Here is a 27,207-nt window from a genome sequence, read left to right as displayed (position 1 = left end):
TGAGAACCCCTCGACCGATTTTCACCAAACTTTGCAGGTTGCATCCTTAGGGGGAAAGGATGATATCAATATGTTCAAGTGGGCACCATACCCCACCTGGAGGCCTCCAGAGGGGCCCAAACCACCCAAAGTTAAGGAATCAAAAAAAAAAATCTTCTTCTCTAGAACCAGAAGTGATAGAGCTAAGTCAGTACTATGAGTTAGTACATTGATGACTGATATGTAGTATATTAATGAGATATACAGTATGTGTACAGCATAATACATACCTTGCCGAAGAGGTCTTCGCACCCCCCCCCCCCCCCCCCGTATAGTTTGATTTGTTCCGAGACAATTTTATAGTCTGCAAGAATTATTACGAGGAATGTCAACTTGCAATATTCAAGTCGGCGCTATATTCTTGCGTATCTTGTCTTCTTGTGTTTTGTGTGTGCGTGCGTGTGTGTGTGTGTGTGTGTGTGTGTGTTTGTGTTTGATCTCACTAATCCTCCGCAAAATGACAAGCAACGTTCACAATGATCAATGAGGCATCCGTCCTTGCAATGATCAATGTGAAATTTAGAAATTCTGGCCAGCGGTTCAGGGATTTTAGTGTTTCCAACGTTACCACACTGTATAACGTACAGTTGTGTGTGACTAATAATAACTGACTATGCAGATAAAGATCTTATAGACTACATGAACTGGACATGCATTGAGGCCTTGTATTGTCTCGTCAAAACGCAAACAAAGAACCATTGAATGAATGCAAGCAAGTACAGTGTATATCTTGCTCATTTAAAGGACAAGTTCACCTTCATTAATATAAGGATTGAGAGAATGTAGCAACATTAGTAGAACACATCATTGAAAGTTTGAAAAAAATCGGACAGTCCGTTCAAAAGTTATGGATTTTTGAAGTTTTTTGTGCAGTCACCGCTGGATGAGAAGACTACTGCAGTGTATGATGTCACATGCGTACAACAATATAAGGAACATAAAAGAGAATTTCACAAAATTTCATCTTTTGAAAAAAGTACACATTTCCTTGACTCATTACTGACATGTGTTGTGGGTAATATTATTCCCATTGCCTTTAGAAAGAGGCAAGTCAAGTGCTCTTAAATTATGCGAAAAAAGTGAAAATATGTTGGATTTTCTTTACATTTTCTTTATACTGTTGCACTCATATGACATCACGAGCCTTAGTAGTCTCATCATCCAGCGGTTCCAACACAAAAATTTTAAAAATTCATAACTTTTGCATCGATTGTCCAATTTTCCTCAAACTTTCACTGATGTCTTCTACAAACATTGCTGCATTCTCTCAATCCTTATGTTTATGAACGTGAACTTGTCCTTTAAGACAAGGGTCAAACTACTCACCCAGATACACACCATTGTTTATGCATACGTTATGCATGTTCACGAGTAATCCTTGTAAAGTTCCATAATGAAGGCAGTTGTTACATTTGGAGAAATGGCACTAACTGCTCGTCAATACTTGCAATGTTACTGCCAGTATAGTTTAATAAGTTGAATGATTATTGTAGGTACAAGCTTATTAGGCCTTGGACTGTGCACTATCGAGGCCACTTGATTTTGCTAAGTTATTGCCGTGAAACAGCTTTTACAGCAAAATAATGTCTGCGAGGAAAAAATTGCAGGGGGTACCCATAATATCCCTGCTATTACATGAACAGTCTGAAAGATTTGTCAGCGTCAATGCCGCAAAATTCCAGTTTCAGTGACGTCATCGAGCCATGGATCAACGAGCTGATAAGGAGAAAAGCGGCGTACATGCATGGAAAGCTGACTGTCGTTACCATCGCGTACGATTTTATCGGGCCAGCGATGCAGGCAGGTGGCGCTGGTAGTGCGGTACGCGTACCGGGAGCTATTATTACATACCCATGATTTGTGTTGCCCCTATTTAGGCAACGCTTTTTTTACGTCACAGAACCTCGTCTACATCAGGTTCATAAAATCACAGAAATATGAAAATGAGCAGCCTATAGGGTCGTGACTTTCTTTTGCCTACGGGTCGTTTGCTAAAATTCCATCCATCAAAACTTGATAGGTAAGGGAGATGCTCGTGAAGTTGCTTATCAGCTGTGGAAAAGCAAAATGTTTCTCGCGTTTTGCTTTCATTGCATGCAGCAATCATTAGTTCTCTTAGATCATGTCAGACTGCTTCAAATTCATCATGTTCATGAAATTCTTCCGTCGAGACGTTTTCTATTGCAACTGATTGACAAATTGCCCTACATCGACGTAAATAAGCACTGAATAAGCCAATTCGGAGTTAGCTCATGGGCACATTGGTACGAATGACCTTTCTCTTTTCTCAGTCGGTTAGGGGCACTTCACTCGTTTTCAGAGCGACATAATGCATAAGCTTGATTTATGGATTCATCAATCCCGTTCAAATAAAGAATGAACTTGCGTAGACCAGATGAGCAGAATGATCTGTCAATTCACACTTGAGAAAGCATCCATTTCACTATTTTGCATTGGCTGTATTGACAATCTCTTTCTATTGATATTGCCAAATACCACTTTTGCTGTCAGGTGGATGTGCTGGCAAGCGGCATTTTTAAGGATTACATGAATAATCATTACATGACAGATGCTTATCCCAGTGAATTTAAAACCCAACATGCCTGTTGGTCCGAATGACTTTGTTTCTGCTCATGCGCAAAGTGGAACTCCGAACTGGCTTATTGATCACACTCAATACAACACCATATGTAGGTGCCGCATGGTATAAGATGCTAAGCTTGCAAAACATCAACAAGCATATTATTGCAACTGATTGACAAATTGCCCTACATCGACGTAAATAAGCACTTTGGCGCTGTCTCGAAATTTATGAACCCAACTATATCCAGACCCATGTGTTTGTAGTTTGAAGTGGTATAATATCTTCACTACCTGTATGACCTTGCAGTTGTTTGCTTATAGATTTGGAGTAAAAAAAAAAAAAAAAAAAAAAAAATCAGTTGAACCCTTTGTCATCGTTGTATGTGCTTGTATTTACTGCACATCGTAACAAGTTCGGGGATACGTTTTTGTCACCATTATTCGGTTTGGATCATAAAAGGAATAAAGGCATACAAATAGAATCGGTGAAAATTGTATATAGGCACCAACATAATAAAACCTAACTGTAATTTCTCTAATCATGCTTGCTGTTTTAACCGTTGCTGCTTAAATGTGAATCGAGGAGGTGGTAGCATGGGGCTATAATGGCAGGGGGCAAAATTACCCCCTGCCCCCCCCCCCCCATGTACTGTATATAATACGTCCAGTGAGAATGAGAGAGACGTGTTATTCACATCATGTTACACTGTATTGTCCATGATCAAGATGATCCTCGTAGGGATTTAACGGTAATGCTTCCAGTGAGTCATGTCAATGTTCAGTCAACAATTTGGCGATGAAATGAATACTCGTTTTTCCTATCATTTTCTACAGTCCATAGGTGTGTATTAGTAAAATAATGGAAATGATAAGACATGCATACGGAACGTGAACAATGCAGGTACACATTGGGCCAGAACTTCCGAAAAGGCGCGCACCCCAATTTGACCTGCCTCATCTGACGTCAACGAAGCAATCGTAAACGCTCTTTCCAAGCTCGAAGAAAGTGAGCATAAATATAGCTATATAGTGTTCCCGTGAACGGTGTTTTGAATCCGCAGTTCTCAGTCAGCGTGTCAACATAGCTGGATCTGCCTTTGCAAATTGAGCATAAAGTCAATCTTGGTTATGTTGTTTGCGTAGAACATGTAGAATGGCTATCTGTTCATCCATATCTGTTCCGGTGGATCAAAGGTATTTCGTTTTGGCCCATTGCTTGTATTGTATCAATGTATAGGCATGGTAGAAGCCACTCGTCCTCTAGTGAATGTTTGTCTTTCTTCATATCCGAACCAAACTCCCACTATTTTCCAACTGTTCGTATTCATGGCAGCATGAAAAAATATTAAAACAGGAGCGCTTTCTTTCGCTAGCTTTTTTTTTTTTTTTTTTTTTTTTTTTTGCCGGATCTTGAAACTAATTACTGTCAGTGAGTAGGACAACCTTATTCTTCCTAATCAATGTTGTGTCACCATGCATGGTTTTCCCGTTTAAAGGAACGACTCAATGCAAACGTATCCTCGCTTGTGTTGATTCATGATATATCCTCAACATCAGTTGCCAAACGAACTACATGTAAATAGGGCCTGCTTGCCATTATCATATTTCATCACAATTTTATGGTATTTTACGATTATGGATACGCCCACAAAAACCTTCCAAACCAAGATTCTGCCCGGGACATTTGTGTGTGTGTGTGTGTGTGTGTGTGTGTGTGTGTGTGTGTGTGTGTGTGTGTGTGTGTGTGTGTATGTGTGTGTGTGTGTCTGTTTGTCTGTGTGTCAATCATTGCGAAAGTGCTAATGATTAAACAAAGACATTGGAATGCATCGTTCCCTAGACTGGTCAAATGTCTACCGAGATAAACCAAATATCAATATATAGTTCAATGTCCATTTAGTTGAATAAATGTTCATGACAGAGGATGGTATCAAATTAGGCAATTCAAATGTCCACTTAGGTATGAAATGTCCGCAAGGCATACCATGTCAAAAATATCAGACAAGAGACAACCCAGTTCAAATGTTGCATAGCAAAATATTAATGCTCCGGGAAATCAGTGTGAAATAATGTTTTCAAATGTCCATTCCTCACTAATAATACAGATTGTATCTTAATATCCCTACTCATGACTTATGTGGTGAAAAGAATATCTAGATGATTGGATTATGTCTCATAATTTATATTTTATGATAACTTTTTTAATTACTTAGATACGCCAAGAAATCTCTCCACTGATGTCATACGTCAATCATTGCCATAGAAGCGCTCTTCAAAGTATACTTGTCCTCACAAAATACATTGGAATACACCTTCCGGTATAGACCGAGAATAACTTTCCCTGCGTGCACTGTCTTTTATTAACACAACTCGACATACATTAGCATAATTAATACAGTTTACCAGACTGAAATAGATATGTAATTTGCTAGACTGAGTCGCATTGTTACACCTGGCTGCCAGAGTGGGCTTGCTATAGCTATATCTCGGGGAAGTTTTGATGATTTAATAGGATTCTACCTATAGTAGAGCAGATAAGCCGAAAAATTGTGCAAAATTTGACTAAAGCATGAAACTTTTACCAGTGTTATTACATGTTATCAGGTTCATTTTAAGATCGGGAGGTAAGTCTGAATTGACCTCTGATGACCTCCAAAGGTCAATGACCTCAAAATCTGATAGAAATTGATATTTTGCGTCATTGATTAATGTTAAATATGGTAATGATGTACTAAAAACTAATTTTTGTTACAGTGGAATTGTCTTCATGTTCCAAAGAACCCTGAAAAGTTTCTACCTTTGACCTCTGATGACCTCCAGAGGGCAATGACCTCAAAATTTGATAAAAATTTATATTTTGCGTCATTGATTAATGTTAAATATGGAAATGATGTACTAAAAACTCATTTTTGTTACAGTGGAATTGTCTTCATGTTCCATAGAACCCTGACAGGTTTCTACCTTTGACCTCTGATGACCTCCAGAGGTCAATGACCTCAAAATTTCATAAAAATTGATATTTTGCGTCATTAATTAATGTTATATAATATGGTAATGATGTACTAAAAACTCATTTTTGTTACAGCGGAATTGTCTTCATGTTCCATAGATCCTTGACAGGTTTCTACTTTTGACCTCTAATGACCTCCAGAGGTCAATTATTGACCTCAAATTATCAGAATTTTGATATTTGGTGCAATTTGGTTGATGATAAACATAACGATGTCCTAAAAATTCATTTGTGTTACAACTGAATCGTTTTCCTATTCCTCAGATCAAGGGATATTATTTACATGTCTCTGACTGACCTCTGAGGACTGTGACAAGTCAATGACCTCAAAATATCAAAATATCGATATTTCATGTATATTCAATGGTTAACTGTATACCTGGTGTGCAATCATGCATTATGCTATCAGCATTTATACTACATTGTACAAAAAGTGTCTTCTCATTCCACAGAACATTGGTCATTACCCTGTGTATATCCAACTTTGACCTCTGAGGACAATGTGAGGTCAGACTTTTAGAATATCACTAAAAATTTGTGTAGGATTGCAAATATTGATGTTTGGCTTCATTGGTTTAATCCTAAATGTTTAATCATGTACAAATCATGCCTTGACGTTATAATCAAAGTATGTATGCACATTCCACAAAGCATTGGTTCATAGTAACAGGTCTCAGGAATGTGAGCGGTCAATTACTTCAGAAATGAATCTTACGTGTCTTCAGTGATGCCAGTGACCTCAAATGTAATATTTATGTTTGGGTTAGTTATGCAGACTAGCTTGCATGAAATTATGTGCAACATTATCCAATTTGCACTGGAAAAAAATTGTACGCTTAAACATGGAAGGTGGGGAGAGAAGTACCATATTTTGGGTTGATGCTTAATAGTTTGTGAACAGGTATATGGCAAAGTCACTTGAACTGGATGAAAGGGTAACAGATGCTAACCAGAAAACAACAGGCCCACCTCATCAGATGTACGTCACGAGTCAAACAACCCGAGTCGTACAGCCCATGAGTTACGCAGCCCACGAGTCATACATCCCGTGACCTAAATATATATACGATACTAGTAGATGAACAAGGTCAATGAGCTCGACATCAAATATAATAGGCCCACAAGCTGTGCGGTCCGCGAGCTCGACACTCGAGGAAAACAAGGCCCACGAGATTAATATATGTATTACATCAGAAAGCTTAATCTATTCAGTGTAGGTCTTGCGGACCTCCCTCTCCCCCCATGTGTCGGACTCTTATGGGCCTGGTTTGCCTAAGTGTCAAGCTCATGGGCAATGCTACCTAGGTTCGAGCTGGCGGGCCTGTGTTGGTCAGTGTCAAGCTCGTGGGCTGTATGGTTTCGGTGAATGACTCATGGTCCTGGAGCATACAGTGACGTCATGGACCATCTGGAAAGCGACATACTGTGAGGCATAACATGCCTTCCACATGAAGCAACCCTGTGTCTTGCAACTTGCTATTGTCATCCAATTAAGTTTGGGTCATTACGTCAGGAAATTTTGGGCATTTTTTCAATGACCTAGCTGTTTAGGAACCTCAATTCCAAATAGGAGTGAAACTACTATTTACTCTAATTGTCTTCTGTATGCCCGATACTCCTTGACACTTGGGCCTGGCCAAGAGTTGTGCCCCCATGCCCAAATATTGGTTGTTTCCAATATGCCGCCATCCGGTTTGCATCCAATGTGTGAATCAGGGTACGCTGGCAGCGGGTAATATCACCTGCATGATCCGGTCAAGACTCTTTGCCAGCAAGTGATGATTCAGTGTAACCTGCTGAAATTGGTCTAGATCTATACCCTCGATCTCTTTCAAGACAGGGCAGCATCTGCGTCTTCAGTGAAGCACGCGATCGGCACACAGATCTCCTCCATGACTAAACTGGATAGACATCCTGAGGTCAGACCAGCGTTCTAATATAGGTGCACAGCCACTGTATGCGATCATCAGAGTCTTCCAATGGCAATATCTAAACAGTTTGGGTGAAGGCAAGCTTGTCTCTATGATGAGTGCATTGCACATAGAGTACAGGATGCACGAGATGATAAGAAAGCTTCTTTTTGACTCGCGGGATAGGCTAGAAGCCTTTCTCAGAGGTTCTGAATTATCGGGTCGTGCTCAGTCTGCACACAGTGAGCTGTTTGTTTTGTTTGTTTGTTTGTTTGTTTGTTTGTTTGTTTTGTTTGTTTGTTTGTTTGTTTGTTTGTTAATTTCCATCTGCGAAGATGGCTGGATAGCCCATATTCAGCTACGTTAAGCTGGTCTTCCATGGGGTCCAGTTGGATGTGAGGTGGGACCACTTCACCAGGTTAGACACCCTGCTCTTTGCGATGAATGAATGAAGCGGGATCTTTTACGTGCATGAGTTATTACTCTCTCATACACGGGACCGCCATTTTATGTCCTATCCGACGGACAGAGTGTTTTGCCTCTTGCTAGAGGGGACGGTATGTTTACACACAACATTGCTCAGTCCAGACTTGGTTTCGAACCCGGGCCGCGTGATCGTGAGGCAGACGCGCTACCGATTGAGCCAACTCACCGCCCTGACAGCTGAATCTGTCAGCTGCATACCATATCAAGTATATGTGTGTAATGATTGTGTGTAATGATATGGGGAAAATGAATGGAAAAATCAAAGTACATGTTTATGTATTCTACGTGGAATCTGTGGCCGTCAATTTGTTTTTCACAGTATTATTGGCATGTTTAACAGACTGTAACTCACCAAGATGCCTCTTGAAATGTTTTGAAATTATGAAACAAAGATATCCGTAGGCGTTGTGGTATGAAGACGTGGTAGAGCGAGACTTCTCTTCTCTTTTCTTTTCTTTTCTCCACTAACAAACAAGTTTAGCAGGAAACACAGAAGCATTCGCACGTACTGTTTACATTTCCCATCACATGCTTTTAAAATCGGAATTTTCATGTACACATTTTGCCTGGAAAAGAATTACCAAGAACTTTTCAACATAATTCATGTTCAAAGAAGCCATTTAGTTTATATATAATTTACTCGACAGAGTGATTTATAGGGGCCTACTTATCACTGTCCACGTACTCGAACAGTTTTCGCTAAAGATACAAGTATGTTTACAAGACTGCAAACAGTAGAATGATTTGCCCCTTAACATATCAGACTACTACATCTCTTGAAATGTCTTCAAACGTAAATGAAAGTCATTCCTCTTAAATGATTACTCTCGGTCGACGAATGAGGTTCTCGTCTGCATGTCATTGTCGATCTTGTCAGTGTGACTGGGCCGTCCGTTGAGCGGTCTGCCGTCACGCTCTCAGTAGGCCTATTCTCTTCGTCACCATCACTCTCCACTTTGTATCAGTCTGACAACATCTCCATCTCCGATGACACCAGTTGACTATTTGGAGTTTGTAATTGCACTCCAAATTGGCGTAAACTAAATTTTTGTGTTATCGTGACTCATAGTTTGTCCTACTGTCCTGCTGCTCGCCGGTTCAGTCATGACAGTCAGATCCTCATCACATTCACAGCGTAGGTCGATGGTGCATTCAGCGCCGATAAAGATTAGTTGGCTGACTTGGAGGGGGGCATGATGTACCAAGAAAGTGGAACTCCTGACTTTATCTCTGTGGTCTCCAACTATTCTCAAAGTTCCTCAAAATGCTCTCAAAATCCTCAAAACTCTGCAGCCTTTGCTTCACTACATAGCGTGAAGCCGCTCCCACTGTTGCCACTCTAACTGATTTCTCGGCTGAGACATGTTTTTTTTTATAACTAATTTACTAACAAACTTCCTTTCCCTAAAGCATTTCATTGGCTCAATCTCATATTGGGGTGTCAACGGTGGCGTTCACTAGAAATTAATTCCTTACTGGTCAAATGTTCAATTTGCTCCTCCTATTCGTTTCTGTGAAAACTCAATTTTCTATGATTCATCTCATTTTCTGATTAACTCGCCCACTGTCTTTTAGTTTCTTCATTCACTTCTCTGTAACCACTGGTAAAGACTTTATTGTTTCTTGGATATCAAAATGATAAACCAAATGAATACATGTATTAGTGTCCTTATGGCAACCAGCGTCATCGTTGTTCTGGGTCATTATTCCTGAATTTGTCTTTGGAGTTTCCGTTTGACCCACTCCACTAAACAATTAATGCTAAAATAGAGGGATAAATTCTGACAGGAAGGCCACCTTCCAGCTCAGAGGGTCATTTATGTTTGGGGATCAGAGGGCAAAAACACGTCATTCTCCGTAATTTGGTGCGGGGCTTTGGGGATGGAGAATGCTGACCACTAGCGGGGAAAGTAGCCAACATCAAACTTATAAATTATTATGACCATAGACTTTTCTTGGAAGAGGTGGTTTTGACCCCCTCTCGTCTCGATTCCTCGCTTGAGCGCTGAGCTCAGCTGAGATGTGTACGTATTGTACGGTAGCGATCGCAATATCGCCGGCCGGCCGTAGTTATAACGCCTGAGCTGCCTTTACATACGTATAGTTATACGCACCTTCAATAGTAGCCTCCTCTCATCATCGCATCGTCGATCGTCGTCACTCGTCAACTATACTCGTCAGATCAGATCAGACTAGAGTACAGACCACAATCAGTTGACAATAGATGCATGTGTCCAGGTAAATGTGAGGATGGCCATCATGGACGAATGTCATGGGTTGCGGACATGACCGCAGAGCTGTCTATTTTGAACATGGACGATTGGGTCGGAAACCCTGTATCATGTACTTGCTCAGGCGTCGCGGCTGTGCCCGTGCAGGGCTAACGGCCACAGTTGAACTGCACAGTGTACATGCACTACCTGTGGCCGTGGTGAAAGGGCCCTGCGATAGCGTCATACAAGTAAATACGTTTGCAGTCTTTCGAGTTGGACGGCTGTTTGATCTCCATTGTGAAGTTTTATTACTTAACCAAAGGCTAAGCCGAACTGAAACAGTACTTAACTAGACTTGGAATTTGTCAACACTGACATATTAGATGATCCGATCTTTTCGAAAATCAATGATTTGAGTCCTGATCCCAATATAGGCATGACCATACAGGTTTCATCTGTGTTTAGAGACATTGATCGAGTGATGTTTGGATTCTCATTTAGAAAATGGAGTCAGGTCTGCCATATTTGGTACCAAATTCCGTATACACTATAACGAAGATACAGAATGAAGTATATTTGACCATTGACCCCACTTTGCACAGACAAGATGGCATCTGAGCAAAAAGTGATTATTTTGGGAAATGGTCCCTGTAACAGGGTCTTTGCATGTGCAAAATATGGGAAAGATAGGACATGTATTCTCCAAGATGCAGGATGAAACATTTACGACCTTTGACCCTAATTAACATACCCAAGATGGTGTCCGATCAAGTAGTTGTTATTTTATGAAATGATGTACGTGACCTGGACTAAACATGTGCAAAATATGGGGGTGATAGGGGCTGTTTTACTTGAGTTATTGCAAAGAAAGTTGCAGAAAGAAAGAAATATCTCCTTACATCGAAGCGAACCTTCGATTTCAACCAAGTTTTTCGATGTGATCCCGGCATCCAGTAAAAACAATAGATACATTCAGTCGATAGCCCAAAATGTCAGCTACAACATATAAAAATCTTTGAGAAATTCACCGAAGGATAAGTGAGCTAGTGCTCGATAAAGACAGTCATGTCAATTTTCATATCTAGAAAAATTCCCTCCCATAGAGATAACACGTCTTACGAAGACACAGGTAGAAGTACGTATGACCTTTGACCCAGCTTTGCACAGCCAAGATGGCATCTGAGCAAAAAGTGGTTATTTTGTGAAATGATTCTTGTAACATGATCTTTGCGTTTGCAAAATTTGGAAAAGATAGGACATGTATTCACCAAGATACAGGATGAAACATTTGTGACCTTTGACCCTAATTTGCATACCCAAGATGGTGTCCGATCAAGTAGTTGTTATTTTATGAAATGATGTATGAAATGACATGAACTAAACATGTGCAAAATAGGGGGGGTGATAGAGGCTGTTTTTCTTGAGTTATTGCGAAGAAAGTTGCAGAAAGAAAGAAATATCTCAATACATCGAAGATAACCTTTAATTTCAACCAAGTATCTTAACGTGATCCCGACACCCTATGAAAAAACAAAGGGCACATTGTCGATAGCCCAAAGTCTCAGCTACAACATAGTAACATCTGGGAGAAATTCATTAAAGGGTAAGTGAGCTAGTGCTCGATAAAGACAATCATGTCAATTTTCACACCTAGAAAAATTCCCTCCCATAGAGATAACACGTCATAACGAAGATACAGAAAGAAGTACATATGACCTTTGACCCCACTTTGCACACCCAAGATGGCATCTGAGCAAAAAGGGGTTATTTTGTGAAATGATTTTTGTAACATGGTCTTTGCGTGTGCAAAATATGGGAAAGATAGGACAGGTATTCACCAAGATACAGGATGAAACATTTATGACCTTTGACCCTAATTTACATACCCAAGATGGTGTCCGATCAAGTAGTTGTTATTTTATGAAATGGTGTACGTGACATGAACTAAACATGTGCAAATTATGGGGGTGATAGGGCTTGTTTTTCTTGAGTTATTGCAAAAAAAAAGTTGCAGAAAAAAAGAAATATCCCAATACATCGAAGATTAGGTCTAATTTCAACCAAGTTTTTTGACGTAATCCCGACATCGTATGAAAAAAACAAAGGGCACATACACGATAACCCAAAGTCTCAGCTACAACATATTAAAATCTGGGAGAAATTCATTAAAGCATAAGTGAGCTAGTGCTCGAAAAAGATAGTCATGTCAATTTTCACTTGCAGAAAAACTGCTTTCCCATGGAGATAACATGTAAACTGGTCAAATTTGACAAGGATACATTCAATCCATTTTTTACGAGGTGATGACGTCATCCCATCAAAATTTTATAATTATAAATATGAAAGTACATTTAATAAGCTACAACATACTGAAAACTGGGTGAAAATTGGCTAAGGATAAGTGAGATACGCTCGAGTGAACTTGAAATTTGATGACGTCATTTTGAAAATTTACTTTTTTTACTTTATTAAGAAATTTGATATCTTTTAATCATTTTTTTCAGTATCGCCAACCCATGAAATGATATGTACAACTCATCATCTTTCAAAATATGTAAAGAAAATGGGGGTTTACCGTCCATCCTGACGAGTAAAATCGGATTTAAAATTGGCGGTTTTTTTGGCATAGTTGCACTGTATATCGCCATTGACGCGCGCGCGGAATTTCAACTTTGACGGGCCTGTATGACGTCATATTGGGTCGGATTGACTTGAAACTTGGTAGAAATATTCCTTGACATTTCAGACATCAGATCCGTGTGAAAAAACGGGAAATATCTATTGCATATGAGCTGTGCGTGTGTATATGCGCGTGCGCGTACGCGTCCGTCCGATTTTTTCAAAAAATGCTCCAAATGGTCTGAAACGTGTGCAAAAAATTTTTCAGCTCGATTTGAGTATACAAATATTTCAACGCGCGCGTACGCGCACGTTTTAAGGGTATTGATGAATTTTGAAAAGATGAGTAGAATCAGCTTAATTTGAACTATATGTGACGTAAATTTCATTGAAAAATTCCATTCCATTAATGAGATATGAATGAGAATGTGTTTTCATATAATGACGTCATAGTGACGTCACGGTCGACTGATCACTATGATTTTATTTGACCCGTCGTCTTTGGGACATGATTCATAGATGGTATAATTTTGACATTGATAGAAAGAGGACTTTTTGAGCTAACCGATACACAAATTTTGTCCAGAAATAAAGAAGAAGGAAAACAAAGAATCCGTACAGATACAGGTGATCCGAATGATACTCGGATCACCTAATTTTTATTGCAAACAGTACACGCACACCACACACATTGATATTGACATACCGATGACTTTATACAGCCAGCCGGCAGCGTCGCGAAAATGTGTCAAAATCATTCTACAGCGCAGCGGTGTGACCTTGAAATGACCTCTCGTGCCGTGCGCGAGGACTAGTTTTCAATCTTTTTCATTTTTGAGTTTTCATTTATGTTTGGGGATCAGAGGGCAAAAACACGTCATCACGTCATTCTCCATAATTTAGCGCGGGGCCTTGGGGATGGAGAGTGCTGACCACTAGCGGGGAAAGTAGCCAACATCAAACCTATAAATTCCTATGACCATAGACTTTTCTTGGAAGAGGTGGTTTTGACCCCCCCCAAAAAAAAAAAAAGAAAAAGAAAGGAAATAGCTGGAAGGAAGATAAACGGAAGAAGGGGAAAAGAAGGGGAAAAGACTGAGCATAATTGACCTCACAGGGTGTCTAAGAAAACGACTGCAGTGTTCTGTTTTCTTTTACTCTCTATCCTATTCTATTCTATTCTATTCTATTCTATTCTATTCTATTCTATTCTATTCTATTCTATTCTTTATCATAAACATGTGCTAGTAGCCATCTGGGCTACAATTGTGTTTGTTTTGTACATCCTCTAATGGTCACCTGAGGTCAAAGGTAGAGCCCTATCTGTGCTCTTTGGAATAATGAAGACAATTTCTTGTAAAACAGGTATGCTTGTTTTGTACATCTTAACCATGTTTATGATTAACTAATGACACTACAGATCAATATTATGATATTTTGAGGTCATTGACCTCTAAAAGGTCACCAGAGGTCAGAGTTAGAAACCTGTCTTTGCTCTTTGGAATATGAAGACAGTTTCATTGCAAAACAGATATGCTTGTTTTGCACATCTTAACCATGTTTATCATTAACTAATAACATCACAGCTCAATATTATGGTATTTTGAGGTCATTGACCTCTAAAGGTCATCAGAGGTCAAAGGTAGAAACCTGTCAATGCCCTGTGGAATTAGGAGATCTGTAGTACAAACGCATATTTAGTGCAGCGTGCAAACAAGATCTAAGTCTATCATTCACAAATGCCTCCAAACATCAATATTCTGATATTCAAAGTTCATTGACCTCTGGAGGTCATCAGAGGTCAAATCAGACTTACCTCCCGATCTTAAAATGAATCTTATGGTATTTAGTAACACTGGTGAAAGTTTCATACTTTAGTCAAATTTTGCACAATTCTCATGATTTTGAGGGCTTAACCGCTCTACTATTAGTGCTGATGGGAAAAAATCGCTAGTTGAGCTTATTGCCTGATTAAGTTTGTTATGAGTTGCTTCATGAAAATAATGCCAATCATCATCGTCATCATCGTCGTCATCATGGCAATACACATTTCTCTTGGATGGAAATGGTCCATATGTGTTAAGATCCCTTTACACTGCAAAAAGTCCGGTGTTAGATATGAAACACCGAGCTGGTGTTAAATTTCCAGTGTTAATTTGTTGCGTTAGATTAACACCTCCGGGTGTTACTATTCTCTTGTTGATTTTGATCTTCATCAAGACGGTAAAGAATTTCCGAGAAAGTACTTGATTTTTGAAAAAAAAAAAAGGTGTGAACATATTTACACCGTAGTAACACCAGTTGCACTGGCGTAGCCGGGGGGGGGGGGGGGGGCAATGGGGCTGTCGCCCCCCCCCCCCCCCCCTAAGATTTGGACCGGGGATTTGGGAGGCGGAAAAAAAATGCGTGTATACTGTATGCATGCACATGAAGCGGGTCTCCTTTGCAACCTTTCATTAAATAAGATATTTTTTTGAATATTTCACTTAAAGTGTGCACCAGATCGTTGAATTTCAATTCAAAATATGCAAAATCTCTTGTGCTTGGGAGGGGGATACCCCTCCCAAACCCTCCCCCTCTGTACCTCTTTCCCTAGCTTAGTACACTTTTTAGATTTACACACACAAAAAAAAAAATATGAATAATTCTGAGTGCACAAGACTTATCACTTATATTCCGAAAACTCAAGGTTCCCTCATGTATAAGGGCAATTTCCCATTTTAATCGACCCTTTCCTCCCTCAGCCCCCCCCCCCCCCCTAAGATCAATTCCTGGCTACGCCGTTGACCACTTGATGTGGTCTTCTATTGAATATACTGGTGTTATACAATTGACATTGACACCAGCAATATCAAATCGACACCATGCGGTGTCATTGTTGAATTAACACCAGGAAGTGGCAAGTGAACATTTTTCAACACTATCAAAACGTACTTTCTACACCTGTGGATGTGATCCTCTGTTGACACTTGATCGGTGTTAGATCTAACACCCATGGTTTTAAATCTAACCCCGATGCTGTTATTGTTTTTTGCAGTATAGAAATCGGAAGAAGGATATTACAACTGCAAAGAATGGATATACAGGTGAAGGGCTAATTAACCCCCCCCCCCCCATGAAGAATCCACGAGTCCCTGAGTTATTAAAAGCTTTTATGAGGCAAAATTAATACCTCTCCACATACTAATTTCCATTTCGATTTTTTTTTATTCTAAATTTTCGTCTATCCAAAATATAATCATTTTTATTATTCAAAGAAAAAGAAAAACAAAACACAGAATCTATCCAGCGCATAATTCACAGAAAAGAAACAATAAAACAGGTGGGAAGCGTCAGCCTATTTATATTATACACCCACTTTTAGAATGTGACCTTGGTTGTGTACATTGTGTATGTGTGTGTGTGCGGGCGTGAGTGCGTGTGCTTCAGCAAACTAGCAAGAGAGAAAAATGCGTGAGGAGCGATGATCATTGATTTCAGACTGGGTCACGTGGTAGTCACGGACCAATCAGAAGTAGTCATCTCATAAAACCCAGTCTCTCGTCAAAAGATAATAAAATACAAAGAAGCGCAGTCAAGCATGCAAACTCTTCAACGAAATTCCTTGAAAATGAAATAAATAGAATAAAACGAAATGAAATGAAATAAAATGAAATGGAGAGGAAGGAATTTGAAACACTGAGCCCCAGTTTTCGACGAGCGGAGGGCTTTTCAACATACACTGTGAAAACCCCTACACACACAACAATCAATCTCGTACAAACAAGTCTTTGCTTTGTGCCATGGTAAATCAGTTTGGCGATGCCGCATCAGCGTTGAAGTTCGTGAGGTTCGCATTCTGCCCAGCCTAAACCAGGTTAACATAGGATCACCATGCTGCGGTCTTTCGTACATTTGCAGATTAAACGACGAGGCCTCATTTCTTTGACGCTCAGCTATGGCAGTGACAGTCGTAACGGCGTGGTTTGGTCATCTGTCACTTTTGCGAGGAATTCTGTCGCATCTGCCTTCCGCCGACCTGTGCGCGGACATTCAACTAGACCGTTACCAGTCGCTGCTCCAGCATTAGCGGTCCATCCTCAATCTTGCCTAGCTGATGGTGACATCGATATCCAGGTTTCTGGTCTGCATTCTGGCCAAGAGGTCACTCTTCACGCCACCGCCTGGACGGACTGCGGCCGATATAGCTTCCACTCTCACGCCACGTACAGGGCAAACCATTCCGGCAATATTTCGCGTAATGTACATTTCTATTTTCTTTTTTCTCTATTCGTCTATACGTTAAAAAATGAGTGTAAAGTCCATTCATGCAAGTACTCTTTTTTTTTTTCTTTGCTAGAAAACATATCTTATGTCTATACACATATTATATGTCAAGGAATGCATGCATACACGGCTTTACGTTACCAGTGGCCCGGTGGTTAGTAAATGAAAATGGCAATAAAAGTTGATGTGCGGTCATCAAATTTATAATATATATAATATATATATATATATATATATATATATATATATATATATATATATACTCAGCAAAAAAAAAAGTAAGTTCCCCCCCCCCTAACATTTTTGGATATATCTCAAAAAGTATTTTACGGATTTTCATAATTCAAACGGGAATGGATAGGAAATTTCATTACTCATAACATGAATGGCATATCATTGCCACCAGATATCATTATTGGTGTAAAAAACGCATTTTATGTCAAAATGCATGGGGAAAAAAGTTGCACTTTAGGCTATATGAAGCATTGTATACATTTCCTATGTAAGTTAGCAAATGACCTTTTTAAATTGTGTAATTCTCAGGAATTTCTTCAGGTACAATGTGCTTCCCTATTAAACAGATGTTATGCATACTTTTTAAACAATAGCCTTTTCAATATGAAAATGTTGGTAGAAGCCATGTGATTTGTAATTCCAATTTGGGTTGATCACATTAAGGTACCTATGGCCATTTAGCATCATGCGCTCAAGTTGTAGATCAGTTTGTTGAGGGAAATGGCATCGAACATATGGAGTGGCCTGCAAGATCCGCTGACTGTAATCCAGTGGAGAATCTTTGGGATATCATTAAGCGGAAAGAGAGCAAGAAGGTGAAAATTGATGATTGATTGTTTGATTATTTGTGTAAACGTCACTGCAAATCACTAAAGTGCAACTTTTGTTTCCATGCATTTTGACATAAAATGCATTTTTCACACCAATAACAATATCTGGTGGCAATGATTTGCCACTCATGTTATGAGTAATAAAATTTCTAATCCATTTCCGTTTGAATTATGAAAATCGGTAAAATACTTTTTGAGATACATCCAAAAATGTCATGGGGGAACCTACTTTTTTTGCTGAGTGTATATATATTATATATATATGAATATATATATATATATATATATATATATATATATATATATATATATATATTTATATATGTATATATATATATACATATATGTATATATATATAAATATATATATATATATATATATATATATATATATATATATATATATATATATATATATATATATATATATACATCGATTGCATAGAGCGGCTGAAATTTAAAACGAAATTCTATCATCTTATATCCTTTCATTTCGGGCCACTAAAATGTCAGATTCAAAGATCTAGACCCATCGGGCCACGAGAAATAGAGAGAGAAAAAGTTAATGTCGAGTTCAGATTCATTTACATACACACATTTCACGTGTGTGTGTGTGTGTGTGCGTGTGTGTGTGTGTGTCTGTGTGTGTCTTTGTCTGTGTGTCTTTGTGTGGAGAGAGAGGGGGGGGGGGAGAAGGAATGAGTGATGACTATTTGCAAGACGCTGAACTGCATACAGGGTAAAATAATGACAATTGCTTGTCGCCTAATGGAAAGGAGAACTTTCTCATTTTCAAAGCTGTAAACGACTGCTTCTGATCGTACGAGTGGCATACAATGAAAAATTTGTTAATTATACCTACAATCGAAATTATCATTAGAAGATGAAATATTACATGAACGAATGTGGAAAAGAAAAGTCAATATTTTACTGATGCCTATCAGTATAATAATTTCTATCTGTGCAGTTAAAGAGGACGTGTCCCTAGGAGGAAGCTACGAGGGGTTGGAACCAGCGGGTCTGCTCTGGAGTCTGAGACCGTCACCCGAGGCGGCTGACTGCCATCCTCGATTTGCTAAAGTTGACACCACCAAACCGTTCGTCTACCATCTTGACCTCCTCGATGGCAGAGGAGGGGATGGATTCGACCACACCCTGCCGACCCTGGCGTCGACCTCGTTCGAGAGATGGTATCTCGCTGATTACGTCGAGAGAACTCCGGCAAAGATGGGGAGGGCTGAGGGGGTGTGGTACATTCCCAAAATAGGAAGTAAGTGCAGAGCTATATAAGGGGATAATCAAGTAGCTGTACCTACTAAGTGGGGAGGGCTGAAGGGGTGTGGTACATTCCCAAAATAGGAAGTAAGTGTCTGAGCTATAAGGGGAGTGCCAAGTATCTGTATCTACCAGATGGGGAGGACTGAAGGGGTGTGGTACATGCCCAAAATAGGAAGTAAGTGTCTGAGCTATAAGGGGAGTGCCAAGTATCTGTATCTACCAGATGGGGAGGACTGAAGGGGTGTGGTACATGCCCAAAATAGGAAGTAAGTGTCTGAACTGTGTTACAAGTGGAGTACCAAATGAGTTTACCCATCACTTCTGGGCTTGCAATAACTATATATTCGTGACGTCTTGCTATCTTATTTCCTAATTCTCGAATACCCAAGTTGCATTATTTGATTTATGTAATATGTCTATAATGTCTTTAGGTGTTTTAGTTCATGTGTATGATAAAGATAAAAATCCTCCAAATCAAATCAACAGCAGTTACTAGTAAATATCATTGATATATTACTTTATTTTTCCACCCTGACACCAACTAGGAAAACTTGAACCCCAAGAACACTGAAAAGCGTTGAAACTTAAATTTGATATAAACATTGATTAATCTCCAAAAGAAAGACTTTTTGAAATCTTTGCAACGTATGGTAGCAATCAAAACAAGAAAAAAAATTTTCCCCCTTACGCTTCGGTATGCAATATCGTGTTTAGCGTCGGAATTTCGTAGACTGGTAGATAAGCATGGGTGAGCGCAGCTCTCTCGTTTTGAAGGAGAGTTAGAAGTCACGTTTGACTGATATAGTAGTACGAAGTGTTCAGTTGTTGTCTCTTGTTAAATTTCTTTCTTCCAATGCTCGAATTCACCTACTGTATTTCACCTACAGCATTTTTAGCACAGCTTTCTGAGAAAACCTTTGTACATTTAACTTGAGTGGGTGACTGGCGGGGTTTTGATACCATTTAAGTGGCTTTCGTGTCAATACAGAATTGTAAACAACTGACATGATTAAAGAGGACAAGCCCGTGCCATTTTCTGACGGCTATATTTTTAACTTCAGACAACAAAAGATGTAACTTCATCTTAACAATCTTGTGCCATTTTCAAATTTCTGGCGGTTTATTTTTTAACTTCAGACAACAGCAGATATAGAACTTCATCTTGGAATTGGATATGCATGATCAACCATGCCGACCGTACGACTGCTGATCGATTCTTGGATATACGCCATGTTTAATCGTTGGAACTTCACAGACATACTAAATTTGCCGTCTGCATCTTCGATTTGTTGACACCATGTTGACACTAAATGCCTGATGTACCATTTAAAAGAAGGGTGTTTGAACATTATCGCCATCATACCTTTACACAAGTGATTGACATAAAACAATTATATACCGATCTTAACATTTCAGCTCTTCACGATTGCACTTGTACAATGGACTTTACGGTTAGTGATTTCCTTCAAATTTTCAAAATTGTCAAATTTTGACAGCTCCAGAATGACTCAACCCACCTTATGGTGTTTATAGTTCTTCTAATCTCATTTTGTTTTTTATTATTGCCAGCCGAGTTACAACGTCCATTAGTGTCATTTTTTACTTTAATACTGCCAAATGCATCTAGATATCGATAGAAATAAAAAAAAAAAAACTTTCTCGGTCTTATTTATGATAAATGGGTCCTATTTGGCGACGATAGCTTCTTCAATATCAGTACCGTTCTTCTAGTGCCCTGTAATTATCAATACCCCCAGCAGGATTGCCAAAGCCATTTATACACCTATGTCGAGAGGGGCATGTGGGTTAAAACATACAGTTTCGTTTAGTTTGGTTCCCGTAATTTTACTTTAATACATCAAAGTACAAACAAATATTACATAGAAGATAAATATTATTTGAATGGGGATCAACAAAAAAGAACTCAAATCTGCGGCACGGTAAAGCATAGTAAAGCGTAATTAAGCGTTTGGCATTACTCGAGATAGGCAGGGCCATAAGGAGGGGGAGCACTCCCTGGTTTCAGGAGCTAACAAGCAAAAGAAAAATGGTCCTCAGCTCATCTCTCCCCTTCCACTTCCGAGTTTCTTTGACTTGCAAAAAAAAACAAACAAACAAATAAACCATCAAACAAACAAACAAACAAACAAACAAAAAACGGTCTTCAGCGGAAAAACATAAAGAAAGTGGGGGGCAAAGTGATGGCACCTTATGTATTCTTTTGTATGGTGCACAAAAAGTGGGGGGAAGCGAGCCCCCCCCCCCCCCCGTTCCGCCGACCATGCTAGTTCCAAGGTAAGAGTCTTTATCGACTTTACCATTTTGTACCCACTTTACCTCTTCGCATTACCATCCAACATGCTTTGCGCTCGTTTATTTCCCTGTATTCTAGACACACAAAAACCTCTCCCAGTCGTCCTGGACATACGGGGACTAGTGTATCCGCTGCCGGATTACCGAGCAGCCCTGCTCGCTTCGCACGGATTCGCAGTCTTTGCCTTTGATTACTTGAAGGCGTACAAGAGCGAAGCGAGTGACGGTCCCTTCTACATCGAACTTGCAGCGTTTGAGGCAAGATAACCCCTCTGGAATACAGTACTGTGCACTCCCATTTTAGCGAACACTGTTATAACGAAATTCTCATTACAACGAAGTAACAATTTAGGTCCAAAAATTATTGTCTATAACATCTTTGTATAATTTCTTGCTCGGCTTTCTTGATATAACGGGATTTTGATGCACGGCACTCCCGTTATAACGAAACTCTGAATTATGAAGGGGTAAGAATTCAGATCCCAAAATTATTTCCTATAATTACTGTATATCTTTCTGTAATTTGTTTTTTTTTTTTCGGGTAGGCTGCTAACGAGATATCCATATAACGAAACAAGACTTTCATTCCTGAAGACTTCGTTAGAACGAGAATCGCCTGTATTTATACACTATGTGAAGCGATCAAAAGCTATAGTGGCACGCAATAATGTCATCCGCTGCTCAAAATTTTATTGATATGAGAACACTTTCCCCAAAGTAAACCTACATTTGTACTGTTATTCAGGGATGTGATGTTTTCTAGCAATTGTATTTATCATGCTTATTTTCAGTAAATAATCCCGCTTAGCATTAATTCCTCTTCCTCTTCATTATACACTTTTCATATCAACACGAGCATTTTGCATCTGTTTCAAAGGAATCGGTAATGAATGCAAACGGGATGAAAGATGATCACATTCTTTTCCCCTCTACAAACAGGATATTTGGGAATATATTGAGTCGCACCATGCCCTCGACTCAAAGCGAGTGGGGATATCATGTTCGTGCGTTGGCGCGGCAATGGTTCTCCAAGCGGCTACTCGGCTTGACTTACCGATTAACTGCATCGAAATTGCCGGATTTGTAGACTACTTTCCGATCAACGTTGGGATGGTACTGAGCGACGGAACAAGAATTCCACCGTACAGGTAGGCCTTACTCACCAGGCCGAGGTCATTTATCACTTTACCACTTGTAATCGTGTTTAGTCCCCTCAAGGGGAAAGACTGATGGCAGTATACCAATCATCTATTGTCAGGTCGTGGATGTCAAAATACTGGAACCTTGAGCTCTTTGGAGTGATGGGTCACTTGTATCATTTGTGACCCTGCATCACAAAACCAACAAAAAGTCGCCAGAAATGGATTTTTGGTTAAGGGAATATTCTGAAAGAGCAGGCTTTGAGCATTAAAATTCTATGTAACTCAATTAAAAAAAGGACTCTCCTGACATATCTAGATATAACCGAAAAGAAATCACACAGTCTGGAAAAGTGTGCTGACCGTGGTTGTTGACTGAGAAAAGAGGCTCCGAAGTACAGGGTCTATTCAAGCGCTTCGAGCCGTGCCAACTGTGCAATAAATAGGACCCTAGAAAAAGATGTTCACGACCATGGCAACATCATCAATCATCAATAAAGGGGTTATTAGATTAAGCTGAAATTGACCATGCTTTACAGGGGCGGATCTAGCTTTTTTCCAAGGAGGGGTCTCAGGGGCTAAGCTGGGTATTGCAAGGGAGCGTAGCGACCGAGCTCGAGCGAGCGAAGCGAGCGAGGGGGGGGGGGTTGTGGGAGGGTGTGTAGGGAGATTTTTCATTTTTAAGGTTGCCAGCTTGCGATTTTAAGCAAACTGCATGCTCTTTTTTGCCCAATTAATTATTTTCTTTTTTGCCGAAATAATTGGGGGGGGGGGGGGGTGGGGCTGCACTCGGAACACTTCTGGTTTCTTTTTTTTTTTTTGGGGGGGGGCAAAATCTCGACGGGGGCACATTCATGTGACTGTGTTAGATCTTCGGTGAGGGAGCGAAGCGACCGAGTGGGGGAAGTTGTGGGAGGGGAATACCCCTTCCCATGGTAAAGACTTTTTGTAAAAACAGAGTATAAAAGTCGCGTTTATAGAGCATTTTAATCAAATTTCTAGGGAATTTAACATATTAACAAAAATCACTGCGAACTACTATGATCATAACTTATGCAAACTATTTATTTTACTTAAAAGATCGGACAGAGCGAGCGAGCCACTCTCACTTTGCCATTCGTCTGAAATGTATTCTGTAAAAGCTAAAACGTAATCGCATTGCTCGAGCAATAAAATTTATTCTTATATTACTAGAAAGCATAAAAGAAAAGGAAAAATATAGGGTTTACTAAAGTTATGTTCCACGGGGCACACTCGAGGACGCGAGGCTACCATCTTGATATACACTTAATTTACTCATAAGTAAATATTAGTGTATAGATATAATAATGTATATTGTTAGTGTATTATAATTTTCGCCCGGTTAGGGGCAAAAATTGTGCATTTTCAGTTATGAAATTGACAATTTTTAAACAAGAAAGGTGCCTTTATGTTCGTTTTGGTCTTAAAATAATTATTTGATGTTTGTTCAATAATGTGTGTTCTTTTTTTTTTTTACTTGGCAGCCGAAGGAGGGGGTTTAAGCCCCTGAACCCCCCCCCCCCCCCAGATCCGCCCCTGCTTTATTAACACACTCTATCCATGACTTATCCGACTTTCAAAGCAGTAGCATCATCTTTTCAAAAGTTATTACCGTTGAAAGTAAAGAGTGTTTAAAGCATTTTTTGAAAAATGAAAAGGCAGGTAAGAACCAAATTAATGAGTAATTTTATCTTAAATCTTATACTGTATATCATCAATGTTTATTAAAGCAAATGACCATTTACTTTACACTATCTTCCAATAGCTTTAGGCGACAGTAAGTCCTTGAATGTTTAGAAATGCAATTTTAACTGGTACTTTTTTTCTCACTCCATTTTCTTCCAACTAAGGTGTGCCCAAGGAACGACAGTTGATGGGCAGGGAAGGTTATGGCTCACAATGAAGAGTGAACACGTAGGCTTGCGAGAGACTGACATTCAAGTTCCTCCGGTATTACTCCGCAGTTATTTCACGTGTCGATTTCGATTTATTCAACACTTTAAGTAAAAACAGAGGAAAAATACAAAAAAAATGGACAACACCATACTATAACAGAGAAAAGAATGATCACAATAAGCATCGGTATAACATTACGAATACAGTGTATATACAATACATTTGAAAGAGTTCAGAGACAGACAGTAAGGTTATGCCTTACATAAAAGCCTTGTCCCCGTACTATTTCATTAAAAAATAGCAAGATATTGTAGAATTGAAACATTTCTTTGTGAATTAAAACACACATTATGTGCGCGCACACACACACACACACACACACATAGACATATTTCATATGAGAACAGTTTGTCATACAATTTCAGCATACTAATTTAAAATAATAGTCATGCAATCTTAATTTTCTTTTAAACATTTCTGTCTCCGGAAACACGACGATTCTTTTTTTTTTAATCCTTTGTTTTTATACTATGTAAACAATGCATATGAAGACAGGCACATTACCATCAGCCGGAAAATTACACCTTGAAAATACCTGGATGTCATTATTCTTCTTCCTATTGTCATTTGTCGGAACATCACAGATAGAGAACCTGAAGTGTCCAATGTTGATGTTTGCCTTAGGAGCGGAAGATGCCCTTGGATTCAAGTGGCGCGCTGATGCTGTAAGTACCCGGATGTTTTATAGCACTACCTAATCTTGCTGGTTTTTATCGTGTAGGAACTGAACAGACTTATCAGACTTATCGCTTACTAGACTTATCAGAAACAGAGGGAGAAAAGAAAACCGAGAACATCGCAATTTGCTCTTAAGACTTATTTTCAGTCATCTAATTAAATATAATATTGTTATTGTAATCCCAGCTACATAGACATGCATACTGTAATATCATTAATTTCCTTTTATCTCGTTGTTTATGCAAGTCAAACGACTCTGTTTCAAATATACTTTGTATGTTTCCCATGTTCACGATTATTCAATCTATGTATTTATTGATTTGCAGAAAATAAAGTATCTACCAAACTACTTGATTAGACGTACAAAGTGTACATTGTTCAATTCTTAATCTATCTTATGTGGAGAACATTATTGTTTTGTTGATTGTAAGAGTAGTTAAATAACCTATGATTAGAATACTAGAAATCAAACTGTCTTCGTTGTATTCGATGTTAATAATGCTTTATATAAGAAATAAATCTCCAAATTTTCTGTCTCAAGATAAAAGCACGTCTTGACAAGGCAGGAAAACAGCACCTGGTCTCATACGAATATCTCCCTGCAACAACTCATTTTCTCGACGCCCCTTACCTGCCCAACTGCGCTACTGTTCGTCTCGTCACCTATGGCCTTCGGGCGGACGGGCAGCGGGAAGGTGGGTAACACGTCAACTGCTGTATCAACTACACGCGTCTGTGGGATAAGTTTGTTTTGCGGTCAGGTAGCCAAAATGTTACAGGAAACCAAAACCCCGATGTACAGGTGGATTGAGTGAAGGCAGCATATTAGTACAACTGATCAATGAAAGAATGTGGATAAGCAGACGATTGATTTGAAGTTTTGAATTTTTAGAGTTTCGGTGTCATTATCCCTGGATAAAGGAGACTTCTACAATTCATGAAATCATTTTGGACCATAGTTTCAAGAAATTATAATGAAAAATTAGCCATTTGAACTATACTAGCATAATGGAATAACACTTTGCATGGTACTTAACACTTTCAGAAAGTAGCCGGTCAGTAACAGGTCGTTGGAATGTGTGCTGTTATGCAAATATTAATTTATATTAATTTATATTAATATTAATTCTCCTTCAATTTTCGTTCTAATTATTGTTGTCCGTACGACGCCATGAACTGCATGTAGTAATCTTCCTGTCCAGCACTTAGGGCTCCGAACCTTAAAATTCTTTTTTTTTTTCCGCTTTTCCTTAATCTTTCACTGACACGTTCTATCCAATATTTCTTTTTGGTGTTTTATTATTATTCATTCGGCAATTCAACATACAATACAAGTGGACATAGAATAAAAACAGAAAATCGTATTACATGACAATGCGGTGATTCCAGGTGCATATGCCGCTGGACAGGTTGCCAGGGGAGGAAAAGGCAAACTTAGTCACCGAGGCTCGAGGCCTTCCTCCCCGATTTGTTTGTTCTTGTTGTTTTTGTCTTTATTTTAGCATTGGTTTCCTTTCATGTTAATAGTAGTAAAAGTTGTCTTTCAATGAATTTACGAGTTGACGCATCTTTATCTTTTTACTGACTTATAGAGAATATTGTAATAACATTAGAAAATGTCAAAAAAACCTTATAATAATCCTTTAGAGTCATAACGAGACACAAAGTAAACTTCAAACCCATAACGGTTGTCCTCTATGTTCTCCTGTTTCAGATTATCTCATGTCACTTGGAGACGTTGCAGGCAACAGCCAGTTTGCTCGGGACCAAGAGTATGCGTGGCGGAGGAAGATCGGCTTTCTTCGTGATCACTTAGGCGCCGATCTGTACCGCAGGGATTGGTTGTCGTAG

The 27,207-nt window shown here is 39.2% G+C and overlaps 1 protein-coding gene across 1 annotated transcript; it reads left to right on the top strand.

Annotated features, from left to right (window-relative positions):
- The first annotated feature begins 1,704 nt into the window (after nt 1–1,704).
- Nucleotides 1,705–27,207, top strand: LOC140235847 (acyl-coenzyme A thioesterase 1-like). Its single transcript, XM_072315845.1, has 8 exons — nt 1,705–1,852; nt 18,939–19,241; nt 21,642–21,820; nt 22,502–22,710; nt 24,573–24,636; nt 25,263–25,343; nt 25,898–26,051; nt 27,071–27,207. The coding sequence occupies exons 1-8, from the start codon at nt 1,705–1,707 to the stop codon at nt 27,205–27,207; spliced, it is 1,275 nt and encodes a 424-aa protein (XP_072171946.1).

This window comes from Diadema setosum, chromosome 12 (genome assembly GCF_964275005.1).
Source record: "Diadema setosum chromosome 12, eeDiaSeto1, whole genome shotgun sequence".
In the NCBI taxonomy this organism is placed as follows: domain Eukaryota; kingdom Metazoa; phylum Echinodermata; class Echinoidea; order Diadematoida; family Diadematidae; genus Diadema; species Diadema setosum.
The sequence above is the reverse complement of the archived record's forward strand: the minus strand, read 5'-3'. Positions and strand labels throughout refer to the sequence as shown.